Below are 25,448 nucleotides of genomic sequence, written 5' to 3'. Positions count from 1 at the left end.
ATACAAGATGGAGAAGTCAACAACTATAGCAAGCTACTCTTTGATAAACCCAAAGAGGCCAGCTTCTGGGCTAATAATTCACTATTTCACAAAAACTTTTGAGAAAACTTGAAAATGGTAGGGTAGAACTGGGCATAGACCAATATCTTACACCATATACCAAAATAAAGTCAAAATGGGATTTAGGAGTAAAGGCTGATACTATAAGGAATTTGGAAGAGAAAGAAATAGCTTACTTATCAGATTTATGGAAAAGAAAAGAATTCATGACCCAACAAGAGATAGAGAGCATTACAAAATGCAAAATGGATAATTTTGATTATGTGAAATTGAAATGTTTTGTACAAAAAAAGCCAATGCAACAAAAATTAGGAGGGAAGCAGAAAATTGGGAGAAAATCTCTACAACTAGTGTCTCTGATAAAGGCCTCATTTCTAAAATATACAGGGAAGTGAGCCAAATATATAGGAATACAAGCCATTCCCCAATTGAGAAATGGTCAAAGGATATGAACAGGCAGTTTTCAGAGGAAGAAATTAAAGCTATCTATAGGCATATGAAAAAATGCTCTAAATCACTACTGATTAGAGAAATGCAAATCAAAACAACTCTTAGATACCATATCTCTCCTGTCAGATTGGCTAAAATAACAAAACAGGAAAATGATAAATGCTGGAGAGGATGTGGGAAAATTGGAACATTGTTACATTGCTGGTGGAGTTGTGAGCTTATCCAGCCATTTTGGAGAGCAATTTGGAACTATGCCCAAAGGGCTATAAAAATGTTCATACCCTTTGACCCAGCAATACCACTTCTAGGGTTGTATCCCAAAGAAATCACACAAGTGGGAAAAGGACCCATATGTACAAAAATATTTATAGCAGCTCTTTTTGTGGTAGCTAAGAATTGGAAATCAAAGGGATGCCCATCAACTGGGGAACGACTGAACAAGCTGTGGTATATGAAGTTAATGGAATACGATTGTGCTATAAGAAATGGGGATGATACAGACTTCATAACAACCTGGAAAAACCTACACAACATAATGCTGAGTGAGCGGAGCAGAGCCAGGAGAACATTATACACAACCATAGATACATGGATTCTGTGAGGACCAACCCTGACAGACTTCGCTCTTCTCAGCAACACAAGGTACAAAGACAACTCCAAAGGACTCACGATGGAGAATGCTATCTACAACCAAAGAAAGAACTATGAAGTATAAATGCAGATTGAGGCACACTTCATGCTAGCCTCCCCCCCCTTTTTTTTTTCTTTTTCTCTCTTTTGTTTTTGTTTTTGGGTTGTTTTTGTTTTTTGGTCCTGTTTCTTCTTTCGCATGATTCATTTCATTGATCACAGTTCTTCTCCATAACTTGACTAGTGTGTAAATTAATTCGATGTGAAGTTATATGTGGAAGCTATATGGGATTCCATGCCGTCTTGGGGAGGGAAGGGGGAAGGGAGGGAGGAAAATCTGGAACTCAAAATTATGTGGAACTGAATGTTGCAAACTAAAAATAAAAAAAAAAAGTAAATAAACATCAATCCCAGACGGGTCCTCTGGTCTTCACCAGATCACTGTGACACAAAGAACATTAAGAACCCCTTCTCTGACTAGATGTTCCTATGACCCAATATTTTCAAAACATTGTAAATAAGACAAGCCATTCTGTGATGATATACATTAGTAGCACTTATCCATTGACCATTTATCCATTTGATGCAGCGTTTACGCACCACCTACTTGTTTTCTCCGAGTGAAGAACTTCCTTGTCCCAATGAGCAGGGAGATTTCTCTTCACCTTCAGCCTTCAAACTGGATTTGCGGGGGCTCCCACAGAACCCACAGGCAGCAGGGTCATTCTCTAGCTCTTGAACCTTATCGCCACTCAGATCACCCTCTTGCAGATGAGGAAGCTGAGGATCTGAAGGGTTGATGGACTTGTTTGGAGTCATACAATCAGCCTTTGGAAGAGCTAGGAAGCCAGGCCAATGTGCTCGGCCCCAAGTTAACAGTCCTTTAACTCTCAAATGCTGATCTCCCCAAACGTCCTCTTCCCTTTGGCCTGAGACATCTTGAATTTAAATGTCCCATATGGGACACAACAAGGACACAGTTAAAATGGAAAGGATATGAATTATTTGGGAGCCTAGTACTGAGTGACTAATGAAAGACCCTGAGGGGATGACATAAACTTGAAAGAAAGAGAAAATATCATAGAGGGAGAGTTAGCTAAAATCTGACAGACTGAGAGGGCAGCACTGGAACTTTGGACAGAGTTCACCTATTTTCCTTTTTTTTTTTTCTCTGTCAATGTTCATTGCTGTTCAGTTGTTTAACTCGTGTCTGATCTGACTCTTCACAACCCCATTTGGGGTTCTCTTGGCCAAGATACTGGAGTGGTTTGGAGTGGTTTGCCATTTCCTTCTCCAGCTCATTTTATAGTTGAAGAAACTGAAGCAAACATGGTTAAGTGACTTGTCTAGGGTCACATAGCTAGTGTCTCAGGCCGGGTTTGAACTCAGGAAGTTGAGTTTTCTTGATTCCAGCCCCAGCTCTCTATCCACTGTGCCACCTACCTGCCCATGTTTGGACCTGTACTAAACAGTAGGGCTCCCAAGCTCAGCTGGTCTGGAGCTTTGGATGTATTTTTTTTGTTTCTTTTCCAGAACTTTCTCTCATTCGGCATCTCCCCAATCTTTATAACTTGATCTAGCAAAACACAAACGAAATGGGCACACAGATCCAAATAATGACAATTAATTGAATAAACATAAAGAACGCATTTTAGCTTTTGAGGAGATGGACTGTGAAATGGTTATTTGTATATTGCTGTCATTCCAAGTTACAACTGATAACACATTTCTCCTCATGGAAGTAATATATGGTTAAATTCTAAAATATTACTATGTGCCGCCTACCTATTAAATAGACTGGACTGACTTCGTCTGATGGGAGGACAGGAGGGGGACATCTCACAATTTTGATGGAGTGAAACATCTACAAGAGTCAGTAGTGCAATAAAGCAGCCAAAAACCTGAATGTTTGCCTGTACCTAGTTGTTTCCATATTGGCTTTCCCCTATTAGACTGTGAGCTCCAGGAGAGAAGAGACTTTGTTTTAACTTTCTTTATACCCTCAGGATTTGGCACAATGCCTGGCACATGGTAGTCACTTTATAAAGATTTATTGCCTTGTCTTGATTTCTGCTTCATTAAGAGAAGGGTAATTCCTTTCCCCCCAGATCTTCCTATCAATAATTCCTACACTCTGCCCCAAGATGTAAAATAGCACCTCACTGTTCAGTTTCTCATCTTGCCTAATCCCTAGAATAGGGGACTTTAAGCTGCTTTTGTGTCTCGAAACCCATTTGATAGACCGGTGAAGCCCATGGGCCCCCTTTTTAGAACTAAAAAATAATTAAAGGAAATGCCAGAGTTCAATCAGAGCTTAGTGAAAATAAAGATGTATTTTCCCCCATTTAAGTCGACAGACCCCTTGTAATGTATCCGCAAACCCCAGGTTAAGAACCCCTACTCCAAAGCATCAGATGGAAAATAAAAAGATGAATAAGTAAACCAACAGAAGTAGTGGCAACAGGAGTCCATCCAGGCCAATATGGAAAGAGCTGCCCTTACCAGGAAGATCTGGGGCCCCTCAAACAGAAAGGTCAGTTCCTCTCATTCCGACTCCAAGTCAGCAGCTGTCTTTCTGGAAAGACTTAAAACAGGATAGTTTCATAAGGGGAAAAGATAAAAAACAAACTATCAATGCACAAATTATATATGTGTGTATATATATATATATATATAAATTTTTTTAAATGATACTAGGCCACATCTTTTTGCTTATTTGTCCCCAATCTTCTTAGAATAGAGGGCTGCACTTTGCATGAATATTTTCAGGAATTTCCCATTGTAAGATTTTCTATAGAAACAGGAATCAGACTCCAGTTAAGACTCCCCTTGTACCTAATTTTGCTTGTTTGAAGCAGGTTTGTTGTTTCCTCTGTGGAGTAACAGAAAAGCTCAACCTCCTCCTAGCCCCAATTCCTGTATTCTGAATAGCTTCTCATTTGCAGCTCTCTAATTTCTAATTGTATGGCTGTTTAATAATAGCTGTGCCCTTATCCCATTGGGAACAAGCTGACTGTAATTACAGGCATTCAAACTGAATTTCCCAAGTCCATTGTAAGCCTTTGAAGTGAAACCTGATTTCATGGGGTGGGTTAAAATGCAGTCTCATGAGATAGCCTGTGGACAGTTGTACAGGCAAGATCCATTGCAATATCTTAAATTCAACAAACATTTATTGTATGTCTACTATTTACAAGGCCAGATAGGTCAACCTGAGCCAGCTCCCACTAATCCAGTATTGATTATGATAGGGAGAAGCCCAATGGAAATGGAGCTCTTGACAGGTGACCCCTACTACTTCCCATGGTAGGTCATTCCACTCTCAGATTGATGTTGTGGTGATCAAAATTTGTTTATGTTTTTTGCTTTCCTCTGATCAATCCTTTACTATTTTATCTCCTAACAGAGATAGAAATGCCTGAGAGAATAGGACAGAGAATAAAGATGGATATGGATAAAGACATTGAGACAATTTTTAAAGATCTTTGGATGTTATAGTGAAAGCTCTTGGACCTTGGATGCCCCAGTGAAATGGACTTTGGTTAAAAGGGGAAAGAAGGATGAAATAAAGGAGAACTAGGAAGCCCTGAAGACCTTTCTCTTTCTTCCTTCTTTTTCTTCCTTCTTTCCTTCCTTCTTTCCTTCCTTCCTTTCTCTTTCTTTCTTTCTTTCTTCCTTTCTTCCTTCCTTTCTTTCTTTTTTCTGTCTTTCTTTCTTTTTTCATTCTTTCTCTTCCTTTCTTTTTTCTCTTTCTTTCCTTCCCACCTGCCTCTTCCTTCCTTCCTTCTTCCCTCCCTCCCTTTCTTTCTTTCTTTCTTTCTTTCTTTCTTTCTTTCGTTGAATCTTCCATACTACTCTAGAAACTAAGCATTTTCTTCAGATTTCACTTCTAATCAATCTGTTACCCAATCCCTTTCAATTGCTAATGTGAATTTCTTTCAATAATATCTAAAATGTCTTTTTCTTTATCTGATTTCCTTAGGAAAATTATTCAATTCAATAGAAATAGATGTAAAATCTTGCAATTGATTCAAAAAACGTCAACTTCATAAGTCCAAAAAAAATAGGGGACAGTCTTAAGTCACAGTTTGAAATGCATTTTAGGGATTTTTGTGGACAAGCTCAACGTAAGTTAACATTGTAACTTGGTAGCCAAAAAGCCTCATGTGATCCTGGGCTGCATTAAGGGAAATCTAGATTGCAGCTGGAATAGGACGTCAGAAGTCCCACTGTGTTCTTCTATGGTCAGCCACCTCTAGAGCATTGTTTATACCATAAGTCAGGAATGACATCGAGAGGCTGGAGATTTTAAAGAGAAGGACAAATTTAGCAGTAAAGGACTTCAAGACCGAACTGTATGAAAACTGATTGGAGGGAAAGGGGCTGTTTATTCTGAAGAAGGAAAGTCTTATAGGGGATGTAGTGGTATTTCTGAAATATCTGAAGGTATGTCCCATGGAAGAGGGATTATTCTTTTGTCCCAGAGGGCAGAACTGGCAGCAATGATTGGAGTTGGCAAAGAGGTGACTTTAGACTTGATGAAGTGAAAGACTTTCTAAACATTAGGTCAATTCCAAAGTTAAATGGAGACTGTCACCCTGGATATCTCCAAGCAAAGAATGGAAGGCCATTTAAGGATGTAGTTCAAGAAGTCTTGTTCAGGTAGGATGTATTTAGTCCAAATCTTCTTTGGGGTTAATTAACTAGTTAATTAATTCCTCTTCACAGAGGGATTAATTAGCCTAGATCTTCAGCCAAGGCTGAGATTCTGTGATTTGATGACCTGGCCCCAGGTCATAATCACTAGAACACTGTTCTGAAAAGATTCATTCTGTGTCTAGACAGCAGTCATAATCCAGCTTTTAAGACAGGAACTATTTCCAAGTTGAGGAAGTTCTATAACTTTGTTGTTTGTGTGTCTTCCATCTACCCTCCAGTATATATGTCCTTAGGGATGGAAAGACCATCAGTGGAAACACACACACAACTGTAGAACTATTTTCTTTCTACCTGCTTTCCTGAAATGTGTCCATTTTGAATTTAACAGTGATTTTTCTGGAGCCCCATGAAACATTGGGGTTAATTCTCCCCTTCCGGATTTTAGTGCATTTTTTCAGATGAGCTTTTCCCTTATGAAGCTTAATTTCAATAAAATGTCACTAAAGAGAAGCATTTTCATCAAACAATAGAAATAAAAAATAAGCATTTGTCCAATTAACCTAAATTTTATAGAAAATATTATCAAGAAACAGAATTGATAAATCTATGTGCTTCACTATTTATTTTAAAATTTGGGGAGAGGGGAGGGGGTGACATTTAAAACTTATGGAAGTGAATACTGAAAACTAAAAATAAATGAATTAACTTAAAAATGAAAGCAGAATCTATTATGGTTGTATCTAGAAAAACAAAAAATGTCATTTTTCTATTTCAATTCATGATCTTTTAAATCACATTTTGGCAACTTTTTGAGCATCCACCATTTCATTACTTCATTATTTGTTGGTTTGCTTCTCTGTAAGTCTTAGATATTTAAAAGGAATATCAAGTTATACATAAAAGATATGCATTTTCATGTGCGGTCATCCTTTTTTAAAAAAAAATTCAACTCTGTAATGGAAATGTTTATATTATTTCATAAATGTAGAAAATAAATAAATAAATTGCCCCAAAACAAAGAAATAAAAAAGTCTTAGACAGTTGCCTGCATCATCTAGAGATTAAATGACTGGAAGGGGAAAACACAGCCAATATTTGCCATAGGCAAGACTTTAGCTAGGTTTTCCTGACTCTGAGGCCAGCTCTTTGGACATAACTCTATGTGGTCCCTTGGTTCAAGATAAAAGCCCTTTTCTTCTAGGTAGCTAAATTACATAGTTGACAAATCAGTGAATGAAGAGTCAGGAAGAACTGAGTTCAAATCCAGCCTGAGACTCTCAGTGGTTGTGTAACCCCGGGAAAGTCATGTCATGAATTGGAGAGATACTAACCACCAGCTCTAACTTGGTGAGACTGAACCTGAAAAGACTGATGATACATCACAACCTTTAATACTCTGTAGTTTAAACAAAGAAGTAAATTTGCAATAATGTAATTCATAGTGACTCAAGAAGAATTTATACTCTACTGTGTTGTAAGGTATCATATCGTAATGCAGCACTATACTTTGCCTACTCTTTGCGCCAGGTATTGGGAGAATGCACACCAAAATTAAGCAGTCCCTTCCATCAAGGAACTTACATTCTTTTGTGGGAGGGTAGTACAAAATCTACAGAGATAAGTTTAAAACAGCTTACAAGGGAAAGAACTCTTAACAGGTGGGTTGATTTGGAATGGTGATCCTGAGATAAGCACGTAAGGAATCAAGGAATGGTGAGAGTCAGCTGTGAACCAGATGCACATGCCAGGTATGGGAGAGATCTTGTTGAATAGCATATTAAGAGGAAACAGAATCCAAAATATCTGAAACTAGTGGCAGGCCAGGCCAGATTGAGTCAAGAGTACCTGAAAAGGTGTAATATGAAATGATTTGGGAAAGTTAGTTGGGAGGATAACACGGAATTCTGAACTTTGTTCACAAAATTGATGTCTCTGAATTCTCCCAAATGAGGATGAATGGGCAGCTGTCCCTGTGACTCTGCCTGATATCTCAGTCCCCCAGGAGAATCAAGTGCCCTGAATCCCAACTGAGAATCAGCTCTTGCTCTGTGACTCAGGAAAGGGACTTTTGTTCTCTTCCATGAAAAGCCTTTACATTTTAATTACCAGGCCTACTGAGGCTGTTGGGACTCTCTCTCCCTGCATCCTCTGGGATGTGTTGCAGGACATTATCAAGGTCTTCAAAACTAATTAGTCATTAGTCTTCATTCAGTAACTTATCCTGACTTAAGAAAAAAATCAACTCTGCTGCTAGTAATGTAACACTCTTCATAAGAAAAGAGTTGTTTTTTTTTTTTACTTTTCCATTTGACAAGCCAAGTGTGAACATAGAGCCAGTAATTTAGAAAGCCATTCTCATTTCTTAAAGAGACTACTCATGCATCTTTAATGGGTTAGTGAGTGTGTTCAAAGAGTACTAGGCTTTATAGAACTTAATGTTTGTTTTCCTCTTACCCTGATCTAGGATGGAGGGTCAATAGGTGAATCAGTAATTGTGTACTAATTTTAATATCTTTCAATCTCTCCAAATATATACACATGTATGTTTTCTTTCTTTCTTCCTTTCTTGCATTATTCTGACCTGCTTCCATTGATGACTCTATACTTTTGACTCCAGACTGGCAATATGAGGGTAAGATGACCACACACCCAAACCAACCTCCTCCACATGGCTTGTCTGTCTTAGTTGCATCCCTCCATGGAGCATCATTAGAATTCTCTCCACTCTATTTAATTAGATCCTTTTTCACAATTAAATTCCAATTATGTTTGTTTCTGTTGTGAAGCTTTAATTACAATTTATCCCTGTTAATCATCCCTTTATGTTCTTTCTTTGGGTTAAATTACCATCCCATTATCTCTGTCCTGAAGGACTTCTGCTCAACACTGGTCCCTGCTGGTGTCTTGACAGCCAGATCTGAACAGGCTTATCCTATGTTGAGTGGCTCATGTTCTGATGCGGGAAGGCATGGATGTGGGCCATGAGAGATTTCACGCTAAAATATTCTCGTCCGTTATACATTTTTGTTAATGATGTTCCTTTTGTCAGCCACTAATATGAGATATGAGCTTAGGATCATTTTTCTTGAATGATGAAGTTATAGGCATTTTTTTTTTCTTTTAGATTGTAAGCTCGCCAGGGGAGGCCCACCTGCAACAATAGTCGCCATTGATGAAGAAAGTAAAAATGGTGAGTACTCTGGACATCTGTAAATATGGCTGAAGAAAGGTGGTTTCTCAAAAGTCATTCTGAGTCGGGCTGGGAGTTAGGCTATAGAGTTAAAGCTTTGGTGCAACTCAATGAATAACCTTATTCTCCTCATTTAATTTCTGTTGCAGTTTTAAGGTAGTTTGTGTCTTCGAATGCTTCAGTTGAAAAACATTCTAATAAGATTTCTCACTGAATGGGGGAGGGAGGCTTTCTCCTCAGTTATGACTGAGAAGGTATTATTAGTAAGTAGTTCCTGAGGTCTTTCTCAAGGTCTTAGGCCTCCTGATAATTCTGGAGTGGAATGTTTCCTTTGTCACTCTTCTCTGCCTATACACCCTTCCAAACCCATATAATCTACTAAATCTGAACAGAAGTGATCCAGAAAAGCAGACTTTATAGCTAAAGCTAGACTGATGGACCTTAGATATAAGCATTGATCAAACATCTACTCTTTTTTTAACTAGTGGTAGTTGTTTTGGGGAATTTAACATGGTACTGCAACAAAGGATACCCCGCACAGCATAGTCACCAATTTATTTATTTATTTCTCTATAGGCTTTATTTAAAGATTCTTTGGGAAGATTTGGATATTCCCATACAATCATGGTCACTATCCACAATTCTGCTTGGCTTAACTATGCTTGGCTTGACTAATGTCTCTGAGCAAAGGATTCCCAGAAAAGTGAATTTGACTTGAGCCCAGGCCCACACAGGTGATGCCAATGGCAGCACAGGGCTTATACCCTGTAGTCAAGCACTGGGCATCTTCCCACCCTTGAGTGAATCCATGCAGATCAATGAAAGCGCTAATGGTTCCCAGTCTGGATGTATTTCCACAAAAGTTTGGCAAGTGAAATGTGGTAATGAGAGAATTGAAGTCCAAGAAACTGTGTAGAAAGAATCTTGGAACTGGAAAAAAGACCTCTTATTTTGCATTTGGCATTGTGGCAACCTCCTAGAAAATGAGTCCTGAGCCAGGCTGGAGATGAAAGAAGGCAAAACAAGGAAAAGACAGTTTTTCCCATAAGAATATAAATTTCATAAACTTGGAATATAAGAAGAAATCAGTATTTTGATGTTTCTCCACAAGGGCATTCATTTTGTAATGCATTGCCTTTTTCTGTAAGCCCATTGCTTATCACATAGTCAAACTATATGTTTGACACACAGTTAGCATTCAATAATTGCTTTTTGACTTGACTCACATGATATGAAACTGTTAAAAATGATTCCGGTTCTTCATCTGGACAAGCCAATCTTTAACAATCTACTCAAAACATAAACCTATGCTAAGACCTTTCCCATTTTACTTGCAAACATTACCTTGAAGAAGCATTTGTTTAGGTGGTGTGCTTTTCTGATGCAGGAGGGTTCATGTTTTGCTCATTCTGATGATTTTCCCATGAGTAATCTCAATTTCTGTTTCCAGTAGCTTTAAGTTTGGGAGTTGTCAGACTGTATGTGCATCACAGTTTGCCTTAAAACAGTCGTGGGCCTTCTAAAGATCTTTCTTGATCTCCATTTGTTTTGTCTGTCCTGAATATTTATCAGGAGCAAAAGAGCTCTTGAGGGGATGGAGATAGAAGTCACTTCTGTCATAATCTGCTCCTCTGTTTTGAAATCTCAAGGGACTTTGTATATTCTCTAATGACAGAAAAGGATTACATCAGTTTGCATCAAGGTAGTATTTGATAGGACAATGAGTCTGTTATCTTGTTCATTCTCAGACACAGGGAAACAATTCATCCCATAGCATAAGGGCTGTTTCTTCCTGTTGAGTTTCAGATGCATGTGTATGTGTATGTGTATGTATATATATATATATATATATATGTATATATACATATGCATTTGTATGTGCGTGTGTGTATATACTTATATATACATGCATACATACATACACATATACACATATATGCATACACACATACATACAGAGGGCAGTATAGATCAATATATTAGATATAACATTATATAATTGATATGTATATATGCATGTCTACATACATATACATATATAATGCTCATATATAAATATACATATATATACATACACACACACACACATATATATATACACACACACACATACATCTACATACACAGACATACACGAACATTAATTACAGATCTTTTCTCTCTTTCTTACATCTTCCAAGATCTGTCAGTTAATGAGTACAGTCTGGTTGCTCTTTACGTAACCATTAAATGAATAGTCTGTCATAGTAAAATTAAATTGAAAGAATCCATTCTCCCTACTTATTTTCTTTGTAATCATACATTGTGCCTTTCAGAAACAGGAATTCTGGTCTTAGCTAAATAGGAATATAAGAGGAATTAGCCTTTTTAGGCAGAAAACAAAACACTTCATCATTTCCACTAGCATTCAATGTCTTCAGACAGACAAATACAATCAGGGAAGTGGTGTGTGTGTGTGTGTGTGTGTGTGTATGTGTGTGTGCGCACACATTTGTGCATAAGTGTGCATGTAAAGGGCAATTCAGACTAGTCCAAAGAGAGAAAATCCAAGTGCCACAGTATCAGTGCCAAGCCTGGTCCTTTTCATGCCTCCCTTAAGCTTAGATATCTCAGGACTCCACTTCCTTCTCTTTTCTAGGGATCTGCCTCTTCCAACCCTAATGGAACATGACCTGGTAAAGGAGAGTCTCTGGGCCTTTTCGGGGAGGAAGTACACCACCCATTGAGGGATACTCTGCCCTTTGATGTTAGCTTGCACAAAGCCCTAGTGACCCCACTCTAATTACTGCTCTGCCTTCTCTCGCAGACATTTCAGCTTATTAAAATAGCATTTGGTAGATAGTAGAACAAGGCTACATTCACCATTTATTCTGTGCTGGCTTGTTTTGCCAAGTAATTACAATGGTGATGGTAGCCCACTGTAATCCCTCTTTCCACTGATTAAAACTTATTTCTCCAAGCATCTTTACAAGGATCCCCTGGGCAAAGTAAGGTACTGGAGAGTGATTGGGCATATGGCAGAAGTTCAATGTCTGTGCTTCATCAGAAAGTGACATGACACAAACAAGGAAATGCTCAAAGTCGCTCTTGCTAGAATTCACTAAATATGCCAACCATGGAGAGCACTGCCATGACTATGTCAATGTCACCCTGAGATGCCTTCAAGTGGTGCCCAGTGCCAGGCAGAGTGCCCTCCATGTACCTCATACTAACTTGGGGAATTCTTTCTTTGAAATGAATGGATGTGGAGTACTGATTTGCTTTTATACTGTGTATAAAAACTGAGACGTTAAAAGACACCTCAACTCTGGCTATCAGTATATTATCAAATCCTTATTATCCTATAATTCTATAGAAAACAATCCCTAAAGAGAGATGCCATGTTTCTGATGCCAGCCTCGGTTCCCGAATAAAGCTTTTATTATTTTTTTCTTGTTAGTAACTTGACTTGATTTCTCCATCCTGACCTATATGTACATCTGTGGTAAAATAAGAAGTAAAAGGCAATGTGGTGTCATGGTTAAAGAACCAGTAGGGAAGAGGGGATGACTTGGATTCAAGTCCTAGCACATTCCGCCTGTATCCTCAGACAAGTCACATAACTATTCAGTGCCCTTGCTAACCAAAACTACAATTATTTGAGCAGGTACCAATCTGTGTTGATGCAGAGAGTGTCTCACTGGGAGTTATCAACCTCAATAACATCATCATGGGCTCAAAGTCAACTGGCTGACATGAGATGATTTTGTGTTTCCATAGTAGGATCATCCTTTGGGGCTTCCATAGGCTTCTATTTTATCAAAACTTACAGGGGAAAAATATGGAAATGGTTTAGGATGAAAACAATCCAGACTAAATTATATTTTGGCAGCATCTCCATCTCTAAGTATTAGAATAACTCCCTTGACTTCTATCCTTGATGTTTCTGAAATCAAATCAATGGGTTCTTCTCCAACATACTTATTTTTTTTTACAACTATAATGCTGTCTTAAAGAATTCGGGGATTGAACAAATTATGCATGGCATTAGAGTGCTATTTGTTTAAAACACATTAATGTGCATTTTTCACTGCATATATACATATTGTTGATGTTTTTCAGTCATTCAATTGTTTCTGACTCATTGTGACCCTGTATGGGGTTTTCTTGGAAAAGATACTGGAATGATTTGTCATTTTCTTCTCCAGTGGATTAAGGCAAACAGAGGTTCACACAACTAGTGAGTGTCTGAGGCTGGATTTGAACTCAGGTCTTTCTGACTTCAGGACTAGAACTCTATCCACCAAGCCACTTAGCTGTCATATAATGCATGTACATACATGGATAGGTAGGTATGTAGATGGTAGATAAATACCAGTTGATATGAGTGATAATAAGTTATCTATTATTTAATAATGATAAAGTATAGAATTCTTTCTTGGAGTTCAAGAATCATCGAAAATATCAAATTATTAACTCTGAATATAGGAGGCCAGCCTTTGACTCAAACCCCCTGCTAGGTTCAAGTCCCTTCTCTCACACTCATTGGCTGTGCCACCTAGGGCAAACCACTTAACTTCTCAGTGCTCTAGGCAACACTGGGAAATTTACCTACTTAGTAGGAGTGGCCGAACTACTCTGATGTGCTGGCAGAGAGAGGCATATGTTTAAGGCTGCTTATGTGCCAGAAACATTGCTGAGCTTGAATAGCTGAAAATGTAAAAGTAAGACAATCTCTCATCTTAAGAGATGGGGAGTATAGCAGCAAACACCCTAGCATACCCAGGATGGCCTGCTAGCATGGGTTCTTTGACCTGCTTTTAAAAGAAAGCAACTTTAAAGGGGTCAACAATCTTCTTTAATTACAGTCGCTAGTTCAGGGGAAAAGTCAGCACCCTGAATGTCAGAGAAAATACAAGCAGAGAAAATAGCATAAAGACCAACAGACAGGGCTCTTAACTGCCTGATCAAAGCATTATTGCTCTACACTTTACATATATCACTGGATCGAGAGAGCCTTTACATTTGAGTAGTTGGGGAGCTCTGAACATATGGCTACTCAGTCTCAAACAGGGAATCAAAAGGTCCTTCTCCTAAGTGAGCCCCCAAAGCAAAATACCAACTTAGAGAATATATACAATTCTCAGAGCCAGAAGGCGACGCAACCACAAAGTATGAAAGCCTTCCTACAAGCAGGCTTCCTTTAATGGCCTCCACATGAGGCCGATTCATGGGCAGGGAAGATCTTCGTATCCCATTAACATCATAGGAAGTCAGCACATATAGGGGAGAGGTAGTCAGGGTGTTTGCTTGTGAGGGCATCATGATGGGAAGCAAAGCTATTCCACACCTCATCCTTCCCCCCAAAAAAAATATGCAAAATGCTTTGCCTGGAACTTAGTGAGATTTCAACAACAATGATTATGATGATGATAACAACAAACCAAAATGGTAGAGCAACCCCTAACCTCCTCATGTTATGGCCTAGGTGACAGAAGAAAACATATACACTGAGAACTATGATATGAAATAGAACATAAACACCAAGAAAAGAGACTAAGTGTAATATAGATGAGAGTAAGAAAGAAGAAATTCAAATATGGAAATTGAGATTTATGGATGTTGGTATGTTGGGGTCACAGGGAATGGCTTGAACTAGGGCACAGATTGGAAACAAGGAGAATAATTGTAGAGAAGTGAGCCATTGTGTTTGGTGGGACCATAGGGCAAATGAAGGCAAAGAGCAATACCCATAGAAGTGGTGGATAAAGTCATGGGAAAATGTAAGATTACTAAAGAAGGTAGCATAGAGTACTAAGGGAAAAATGAAGCTAGAGGTACCATAGAGAAAACAAGACAAAACACAAACATGATAATAAAATAGACAACAAGCAATGTATTTAATCTAGAGAAGTTAAGGGAAGGGAAGGAAGGAGGTAAAGATGAAGGGAAGAATGTGTCCAGTACTATCAAAACTTTTAGTATGATTTCCAATGGAATTTATAGGAATTTGTGGGTTTGCTAATTGGCTAGAGATCTTCCCTAAAGTAGGAATATTCTAAGCTGTATTTTACACATTGATTTTTACAGGGAGTAGACATTTGTGAAAGATGACCACTTTCAAGCCCAAAAAGCTTTTGGCTATAACTTGAATGGTCTTTTTATAAGAATAAATGTACAGTTAAAATGTGAAAATCTTTGTTCCTAAAAAGATAGACTTCGGTGATCTGGTACTAAGTGAGAAGTACCTCAAACCTGAATGATGAGCTGTAAAGTAGGCAGGATTGGAGGTTAGACACACTAAATATATCAAAATATCTCTAATTTAAGTCCTTAGCAGCAACCTGAAATCACAAGATTTAAAAAAGAAGTTACAAGATCAGTAAATCAACATAGTACCTATGTTCCAGGTACTGTATTAAGCACAACTAGATATACAAAGAAAGATTGATAATAAGATGAATAAATTGCACTATTTTCCCCATTTCTAGACTACTAAAAATGGGTATCAACCTAAAAGCAATGGAGAAGCTCAATGGGAATATAAATGTATTATAACTCATTATAAACTCTGAATTACAAAAGAAGACACAACATGAAAATTTAACATTTCTAAAAATTAAAAAAAAGAAATGGAATTGTCATTTGATGAAACAGAGATTACTGAAAATTTGTGAGTTTCATTGGAAACCTTAGAATATCAAGAGAAAGTATAAAGAAGCCCCAGGGCCATTTACTGGCCTGTGTCAAACTTGTGCTATCACAAGGAAAAGTGTTACACGGGTTGGCATCAGCAAGCATTATCTGTAATGGGGATAATCTAGAAGCCTTCCCAATAAAATTAGGAGTGAAGCAATAATATCCATTATCACCACTATTATGCAACACTGTACTAGAAATGCTAGCTATAGCAATAAGAAGAAATTGAAGGAATTAGAAAAGGCAACGAAGAAACAAAACCATTAATCTTTGCAGACGACATGATGGTATACTTTGGAGAATACTAGAAAATTGACTAAAAAATCTAGTTGAAATAGTTAACAGTTTCAGCAAAGTGGCAGGATATAATATAGACTCATATAAATAATCAGCATTTCTATATATTACCAACAATGTGCAGCAGCAAGACATAGAAAGAGAAATTCCACTTAACATAACTGTAGGCAATATCAAATACTTGAAAGTCTATCTGCCAAGGCAAACCTAGGTACCATATGAACACAATTATAAAATACTTTTCATACAAATAAAGTCAGATATAAACAATTGGAAAAATATTAATGTGTCAGAGTTGAGTCGATATATTAAAAATGTCAGTTATACTTTTCAGTCCCATACCAATTTACTAAATATTTTATAGAGCTAGAAAAAATAATAAAATAATTCATCTGGAAGAATTAAAGGTCAAGTATATGATGGGAATTAATGAAAAAAGATATGAAGGCAGGTGGCTTATCTGAACCAGATCTCAAACTGTATCACAAAGCAGTAATAATCAAAGCAATCTAGTACTGTAGTACAAAACAGTAATCATCAAAACAGTCTAAGAAGTAGAGTGGTGGATCAGTGGACTAGATTAGGTATACAGTACACAGTGCTAAATAACCATAGTCATACAGTTCTTGATAAACGCAAAAATCCAAATTTTGGGGACAAAAAAATCACTGACAAAAACTGCTGGGAAAACTGGAAAGCAGTTTGGCAAAAACTAGGCATAAACCAATATCTCACACCATAATACCAGGATAAGATCAAAACGCATACATGAATTAGACATAAAGGGTATGTGATGTTTAAAAAGGTTAGAGAAACATATTTTCTGAGTAATTTAATAATTTTATTATTAGTGCCAGCATTTTAATAGAAGGATGGTCATTTTTTCTTCTCTCTCTTTGACTAAAGACAACCATGGTGGCAGGCTCATGACTTGTACGCTCTTTTGGAAGAGGATTGTTCAAAAGGTTACCAATGAACTGTGATTGCTAAACAATTAACTATAGAATGACTTTCACATCTAGAGACTAGACCTGAACTTTGATTATGTCATCCACTTCTAACTCCCTCCCACCCCAAGCCTTGGGCAATCTATTCAAAAAATTTATGCTCTGAGCAGAAAACAAGGCATTGCTTACCTAGGTGGGGTCTAGATAGATTAGCTCAACCTTCCAAGACTAAGGTCTTGAAATGAGGATTAAGAAAAAAAGGAAATCTGAGTCTCCCCAAATCATGGTATCACCTTTCTCTGAGGTGATACCATAAGCAAATTAGAGGAACATAAAATAGTTTGCCTGCCAGACCTATGGATATGGGAAGAATTTATGAGCAAATAAGATAGAGAGCACTGCAGGATGTTAAATGGGTAATTTTGATTACTCTTTTTTTACATTTTTATTTTACATTAAAGTTTTTGCATAAACAAAATCAATTCCACCAAAATTAGAAGAAAATCAGAAAACTAGGCAGTGGTGGAAGGGGGAAGGTTCATAGCAAGTTTGTCTGATAAAAACTTCATTTCTTAAAAATACCAATAGAATTGAGTCAAATTAACAAAAATACAGGTCATTAATCAATTGATAAATGGTCACAGAATATGAACAGGCAGTTTCTAGATGAACAAATCAAAGTTATCTATAGTCAAATGACAAAATGCTCTATTGATTAGACAATGAATATTAAAACAATTCTGAAATACCACCTCATACCTATCAGATTGGCTAATCAGATAGAAGAGGAAAATGATAAATATTGGAGGACATGTTGGAAAATTGGAATGCTAATACACTGTTAAGTTTGAGTTGTGAACCGATCCAACCATTCCTTAGAGCAATTTGGAACTATGACCCAAAAGCTATAAAACTGTGCATACCCTTTGACTCAGCAATACCATTGGTAGGTCTGTATCTCAAAGAGATTTTAAAGGGAAAAGGATTTATATTTATTAAAAATATTTATAGCAGCTTTGTGTGTGTGTGTATGTAGTGGCATAAAAATTGGAAATTGAGGGGATGCCCATTAATTCAGGAAAAACTGAACAAGTTGTGGTATATGGTTGTGATGGAATACTATTGTGCTATCAGAAATGATGAGCAAAATCCTTTCAGAAAAATAAATAAATAAATAAAATAAAAATAATAAAACAACAACAAAAAAAACCTGAAAAGACTTAGATGAACTGATGCAAAATGAAGTGAGCATAACCAGGAGAATATTGTACATAGTAACAGAATATTATATGATAAATAATTGTGAATGACAAGTATTTTCAGTGATACAATAATCTAAGATAATTCTGCAGGACATATGATGAAAAATACTATCCAGTTCCAAAGAAATGAGCCATTCTGGATGCAAATTGAAGCATACTTTTTTTTAAAACTTTCTTTTTGTTGATTTGTTTGCTTGTTTGTGTTTGGTCTGTGTTTTCTTTCACAGCATGATTAATATGGACGTATGTTTTACCTGATTTCACATATGTCTAAGCTATATTAAATTGTTTGCCTTCTCTATGAGACGAGAATGGAGAGACAGTGGGGGAGGATTTAGAACTTAAGTTAACATTTTTGAGAAATTAAGGTTCTTTTTTACATGTAAAAAAATAAAATAGTGAGGAAAAATGTTGAATGGATTGGTCAGGCATGGATGGATTGCAGTCTGCGGGTTTAAAGGAATGTTTATATTAATGAGATCACAAATCCATTGGGCACATAGGTGACGGTAGATAGAGCATTGGGCTTTGAATCAGGTAGACCTAACTTCAAAACCAGCTTCAGACGATTATTAGTTGTATGAACCTGGTTAAGTCATTTTACACGTTTGCTTGAGTTTCCTCATCTATAAAACTGTGGATAATAAACACACCTGTCCTGCATTGTTATTGTGAGCATTAAATGAAATAATATTTGTGAAGTGGTTTGCACTTAAAGTATTATACAAACTCTAGCTGCTGCTGCTACTCTTGTCAAATTTTTTGCCATAGAATAAAGTTTTCTTTCTGGCAACCCCCTTTATTCAGGGAACATTCTTCCTTAGTGTCCTCTCTGTCACCATCCTTAATGTGTTTTCTCTCAAACAACTCTCCTGACTTAAAAGGACACTTAGACATGAATAACTGATTTTCAGATAACAAGCTCCCATGGAGCGAAAGAGCAGCCAGCTTTCAAAAGGCATTTGATGCTTTGTGACATGTTTTACATGCATGACCTCAGCCACAACAAACATTTCATAGTTTGTCATCATCAGCTTCATATCTACTAAAAACAAACCAAAAAAACCCCTTTTTTTAATTTATTAAGCATCTGTTGTGGGAATATGAGGATTTTTAAAATGACATAGCACCTAAAAGCTTGTCTGGGACAGGAGGAAGTATATGGAAATTAGAGTCAGAGATTCTTGGTTCAAACATCAGCTTTGGCACTGTTTGGAAAATCACCTCATTCTTCCAGTCCTTACTTGTATCCTCTTTAAAATGTGAGGACCGTGTTTGATGACCTCTGAAGACTTCGCAGCCTCGATATGTGATGCTCTGATCCTTACCTGCAAGAGGCATCATTCCTATGGGAGGAAACGAATATGTCATTTTACAGTTAAATATAGTAAACAGCAGGGAGTGATGGAGGTAAAGGAAGTTCTCCTTAGAAAGTACACTATAAAATCCTGAGGTGAAAAGGATGACTTTTAGGGGAAGGGATAATGAGAGCTAATATTTAACTAACTCTTACTATGTGCCAAGGACTGTGCTAAATGCTACACAATTACTTTCTCATCTGATCCTCACAATAACCCCAGTGCTATTCGTATCCCCATTTTACACATAGAGAAACTAAGGTAAGCAGAGGTTAAGTGACTTGCCCAGGGTCACACAGCTAGTGTCTGAGACTAGATTTGATCTCAGGTCTTCCTCATTCCAGGCCCAGAGCTCTATCCACTCTGCCACCTAGCTGCAGCATAACAGGAAATAACAGGCAAGCTGAGACTTGAAGCAAGAGGAAGTATATTAAAAATAAAACAAAATCTTCATTACTGTCATGAGGCACAGTTGGTACAAATGCTGTGTTTGGTGCCCAGTTTGTAGCCCAGATTACCTGAAATGTGGAGATCTATTGATTTCTTTTCCCGAATTATTTCACTTCCTCAGGGCCATATCTTTGCAATATTTTTTTCTATCATCTTGCTCATTCATAGTTTGCATCAAACACAAATGCCACTGGATGTCATTTCTTAGTCCCAAGTAATCATCCCAAGCCTCTTCTTTGGGATATCTATACCCGTGATGCCTGTCCAGCCTTGTATCACCTAGTCAACGAATCTTCCTGTCTTTCTGGCAGATCTATTTGCCCCTAGAGGATTTGCCTTCCTGTTTAAAAGATCTTGGAGGTGATAGGGAGTCACTAGAGTTTCTTGAGTAAGAGGGGATGATGTGGTCAGAGCTGTACTTTAGGGTATTGAAGTGGCTTTATTACCCTCATCTTCAACACCGTTATATTTATTGTTATTATTCATGACATGATTGCCACCACCACCAATGACTAGACATTTATGTTCAAGGTCTCACAATGTTTTCTGATGCCAATTGTTGAAGAGAATCCAAGGCATAATAAATCATGTGCTGGAGAAGATCAGGAAAATCTGCCCATATGGATTGATATGATACGGAAAAATCAACAAATGGACATGTTTGGCACTACATGCCAAGCACCATACTTAGAACTATTAATATGATTGCAGCAGTTAGGTGGTTCCTATGATCATAATGATTTGGGAAATATAGCACCCATAGGGGAGAAAAGACCAAGGAGGGGAAACAGGGTTTGAGAAATCAATTGACAATCTGACACTGAGTACTACCACTGGCACTAGGATTATTGGCAAGTCCCTTAGGCTCACTTTGCCTTGGTTTCCTCATATATAAAATGGGGATAATAATACATGTCCTTCTTACTTCAGTCATTGAATTTCAAATGAGAATATGGAAAGCACTTGGTAAATTTCTGTTATTATCTACAATATTCTCTGTTTCTTAAAGTGACCTACTAGCTCAGCCCATCAAATTTAAAAACAGCTATGCATGGTGTCTTGAGTGTGTCTGTGCAAGTGTCTATACATGTTTCTGTGTATGTGTCTGTATTGTTAAGGGAAACATTTTAAAAGTCTGTTTCTTAGTTAGATGGGTTCTTGGTTGTGGGTTAACGCATCTGGAAACCAAGCCTGATCTGATGAAATGGAAATCCTCTTTATACACATTCCAGATAAACTGGCATTTGCTATTCCCTGTACACAAGATTTCATCGGCCATCTCTCTGCCTATAGGAGATGTCCTCCACATCTGGAAAGTACTTCCTCCACTCCCTATCACTAATTGATATCCCAATTCTGATTCCTGTAAGGAAAGTCCTAATCCAGCTCCCCTTCAAGGCTCAGCCCTAGTGCCATCCGCAAAAGAACTTTCTTATCTACTTAATAACCAGTGTCTCCCTTCCCAATCACTATGCATTTGTTTTTTGTAGCCTTCCTTTACTTATCCATGAACATGTTCTATCTTCATAGTCAAATGTGGGCTCCCCAATGCCAGGTACTATTTCCATTTGCGACTATATCCAGACTAGCCCAGTGCTGAAAAGTGTCTTGAATGATGGATAGTAGATAGAAATTGTGGTCATTGCTGTTGTTTTCTCTTAATGAAAATCTTACCTGGAACTAGATGCTGGCTGCCTTCTTTCCCCTAAGGCACTTTCATGTTTGTTATACTTCTGATTCCTTAAAAGAAGCTCAAAGCCCCCACCTCTATCCTATATGATAGAAAAAGTGGTTTGTTAGAGGCACCTCCAGCTTCTAAAGTTCTATGCCTGTCACAACTTGAACTTTACTCCTAAGGTAGAGATCTAGGAGGAAACACACATTCACACACACTCACACACAGACGCACACACACACACACAAGCACAAACACATACATTGAAAGGAAGAAAAATAAATAAATAAAATATTTAAAGTAAAGCAGCGTCATATCTAAAAATATCTGGTTTGTCATCTTACAGGAGACAAGTAGCAATCTATTCCAAAAAAAACCACCTTCATTCTTCCACTTTCTAAAGTGATTTTTTTTTTTTCTGCACAGGATGTAAATATGTCATTGGCATTTGGGAAAAAAATAAAAGTTTAAATAGGTAAAATGGATGACACCTTTTATGATATTATTTTAAGTAATGTAATGAAGATTCATTAAGGATATATTAATGTCTTTGTAAGGAGCAGTCAGTTATCATCACTCCCTCAGAATAATCAAAGAGGTTATGGGCAAACACAAAAGGCAGAGTTTGAAAATATGCACCTGGATCATTTTTGTACTGTCAGTCTTCACCCCTGGCCAAATCATCCAAGTTCTCACTGCCCGAAGCAGCTTCTTTAGAGCGTAAATAACTGAGCCCTGATTGACCAGCCCAGATAGATGCTGCTTCCTTATCGGGATCTCCAATTATCACGAAATTGTAGGGCTGAATCACTCTACAAACACATATATAGTGTTAGGAAGTTGTTGATTTTCTTTTCCTGATCATCCCTAATTTGCTTATTAAAAAAAAATTCCCCATTCCTGTTAGACGAGCCCTCTGGGGCCAAACTGAATAAGGCTAAGCTGTCGTGTACATGATGGCCCTGGACTTGCTTAGATTTGTATCCTGATCTCTGCCACTCGCACCTGAACACAGTCTTCTTTTCTGAAGGCAAAACATTCCTAGACCCTTCACCTTATCTCGTACAGAAAGTTTTACTATCTTGGCTACCACCTCTGTGTTATTGCTCACATGAGGGTGATATGAGAACATGATCAAAGGTAACAGTTCAAACCCACCCATTGGTAGGTATTAGAAACACAGATGTCTATCCGGAAGGTTGGTCAATCAAGTCCTCTGGTTTTTACAAATAAGGAAACTGAGGTTAAGAAAGGTTAAATGATTTCCCCAGGCACACAGCTAGCAAGTGATTTGAATCTTAAAAGTGTTATATAGCCCTTCTCTCTCTCTCTCTCTCTCTCTCTCTCTCTCTCTCTCTCTCTCTCTCTCTCTCTTCTCCTCTCTCCTTTCCTCCCTTTTTCTCTCCTCCTTGCCTCCTCTTCCCCTTCCTCTTCCTCCCCCTTTCTCTCTCTCTTTTCTCCCTCCCTTTCCCTTCTCTCTCTCTATCCCTTTTTCTCTTCACTCCCTTTACCTCCCCCTTTGTCCTTCCTCCCCCCTCCCTCTCTCTGAATTATTACTCTCTTAACATACTCATCCTATGTGACCAATGGCACACATGGCAGTAAGTTTGGTAAAAGACCTTGAGGCTGTGCCTCATGAGAATTAGTTAAAAGAACTAACAGTGTTTAGTGTAGAACAGAAAACACTAGAGGGAGGGCATTCATAATACCCGTGTTGGAGTATTTGAAGGATCACCACGTTTGTAAGAGAGCACTCCAGAGGACAGAATTGCAAGGGATAAGAAGAAATTGAAGAGATGTAGGTGTATCCAGTCCTGTCAGGAAGAGAACATTACGAGCAATGAAGGCTGTCTGAAAGTGGAATGAGTCACCTCAGGAGATCATGCGTTCCCCTTACTGGGAGGCCTGAAAGCAGAGACTGGGACTGTTGTTCATCCTTCGTTTTCAAAGAGAACCAGTGGCATCACAGGCTCATATCTGACTTGAAGGGCCTTTTAGGGTTGCAAACTTGAGCAAAGTCCTCAGCCTTACTCTCCTCCTGAGTCATAGAAGTGCAGTTGCCAGACAAAAGTCAGGATGGCTGCTAATGGCCCCAGGTACAGTGGATGACCTTGGTGTCTTTGGTGCCTGACCAAGCTCTAAGCACTCCACAGCCCTTGCTTCATGTGCCTTTGTTGTTCTCATCTGCTCATTCTTTCAGGGAAAGTCTTCACGAGCTTGGAGTAGACATCCCCCTTATCCACTGACTGGTTTGAAGCGGGTTGGTTTTCCTCAACCTAGTTTAGCTGTTACATATGCTATAGGTTCTTGGAGCTGTGGGTGAGAGCTGGGTTGCAGCTGGACACCAAATGTGCATGAGTGGCCCTGAAAATGCTCCTTATACCAGAGGTGCGAGTCCTCCTGAATACCTTATACATTCCAATGTCTGCCTGGGATAGGATGAAAGGGATTATAGTAAGTAAAACTTATAGCAGATCAATCTATCTCATTAACTTCTATGTGAAAGTAATCAACTCACCATTTTATTGTTTTCCTAGTACAGTTTAGACAGAGGTTTAATGGGGAGGTGACCCAATACAGCAAAATGTTGGATAGGTATTCATGTTGCTTTCAAGTCTCAGGGCTTTTATGATTTAACTGTATGACTTTGGGCCCTTAACCTCCTTGACACTCATTGTCTTAATCTATAAAGTAAGAGATGAGTCTTAAAGAATGGTCCTTTCCCAGTTCTAGGGCTCTTTTCCTCAGCCTAAAATTGAAGTTACAAATAGTAGTCCTCTCATCAATTTCTCAATAAGCATGGATTTGATTTCCTTGTCAATATTAATTACATAATATTTTATTTACCCGGGCAAGTCCATTAACCTTGCCGCACTCAATTCTCTAAGCCTATAAGTGGCAGAGATGATGCCAAGCTGCATTAGTATAAAGAATATACTATACCAAGGAAATCACATATCCTATGCCAATCTCTATTAATATTAAAAATATTAAATAGATAAGGGCTGTGTGGTGCTGTAGAATCAGTAATAGGCATGGAAGCAGGAGAGAACTGGGGCCACCTGATACATGCATTAGTTCTGTAACCTCAGGCCAGACACTTCTCAAATGGAAGCCTGTTTCTTTATCTCTAAGATCCTCACAAAATCCATGTGAAGTATACACTTCTGTTTTCCCTTATTGCTGTTCCTGCTGTTAGTAAATACTTTAAGGAGAAAAAAAATAAGATAATCACATGATGAGATGTAATTTGGGGTCTTTCTTTAGCATAGCTCTATGCTACTTCTTCCCAGGCACATTTGTTGTTTAATCTTGCTGCACTTTGAAAGATAATAATCCCTGTTTCACTCCCTGAACTGTGTTTTGAAAATCCTTGCCATCATCTTTTCCCTTAGCTTAAGTTATGGGAATCAGGGCTGCAAGAATCGCATGTGTGACTCGCTCCTCCTCTGTCTGCTTCAGGGATAATTCTCTCAGCTAATTTTAGTTCAACTTAATGTGTTTTTATTTCTCTTGCTTCCTCCATCAGGGTAGATGAAAGGGAATGTGGAGGGAGTAGAAAGCAAGGAAAAAGGTACTTGGAATGCCTAGCTGTTTGGTAAATCTTTAATCAATCCCAGGAAGAAGTATTTTCTTTACTTTAGAGGAGCTACTCTTGATTCCTTCCTTCTCATATTTATTGAGAATCCTAGTGCTCAAGCATCTTTATCAGCCCTTAGCTCGAAGAATCATAACAACAAGAACAACTAATATTTATATCATTTTAGATGAGTTAGCTCAGTTGATTCTGAC

At 38.0% G+C, this 25,448-nt stretch overlaps 1 protein-coding gene across 1 annotated transcript in view; it reads left to right on the top strand.

The window, feature by feature from the left end:
- Positions 1–25,448, top strand: part of PCDH15 (protocadherin related 15) — a 1,035,697-nt gene that overhangs the window by 155,911 nt on the left and 854,338 nt on the right. The window contains exon 2 of the mRNA XM_036735025.1: positions 8,924–8,989. Within this exon, the coding sequence (XP_036590920.1) occupies positions 8,924–8,989 (66 nt within the window). The remainder of the gene's footprint in view (positions 1–8,923; positions 8,990–25,448) is intronic.

This window comes from Trichosurus vulpecula, chromosome 8 (genome assembly GCF_011100635.1).
Source record: "Trichosurus vulpecula isolate mTriVul1 chromosome 8, mTriVul1.pri, whole genome shotgun sequence".
NCBI lineage: Eukaryota > Metazoa > Chordata > Mammalia > Diprotodontia > Phalangeridae > Trichosurus > Trichosurus vulpecula.
The sequence above is the reverse complement of the archived record's forward strand: the minus strand, read 5'-3'. Positions and strand labels throughout refer to the sequence as shown.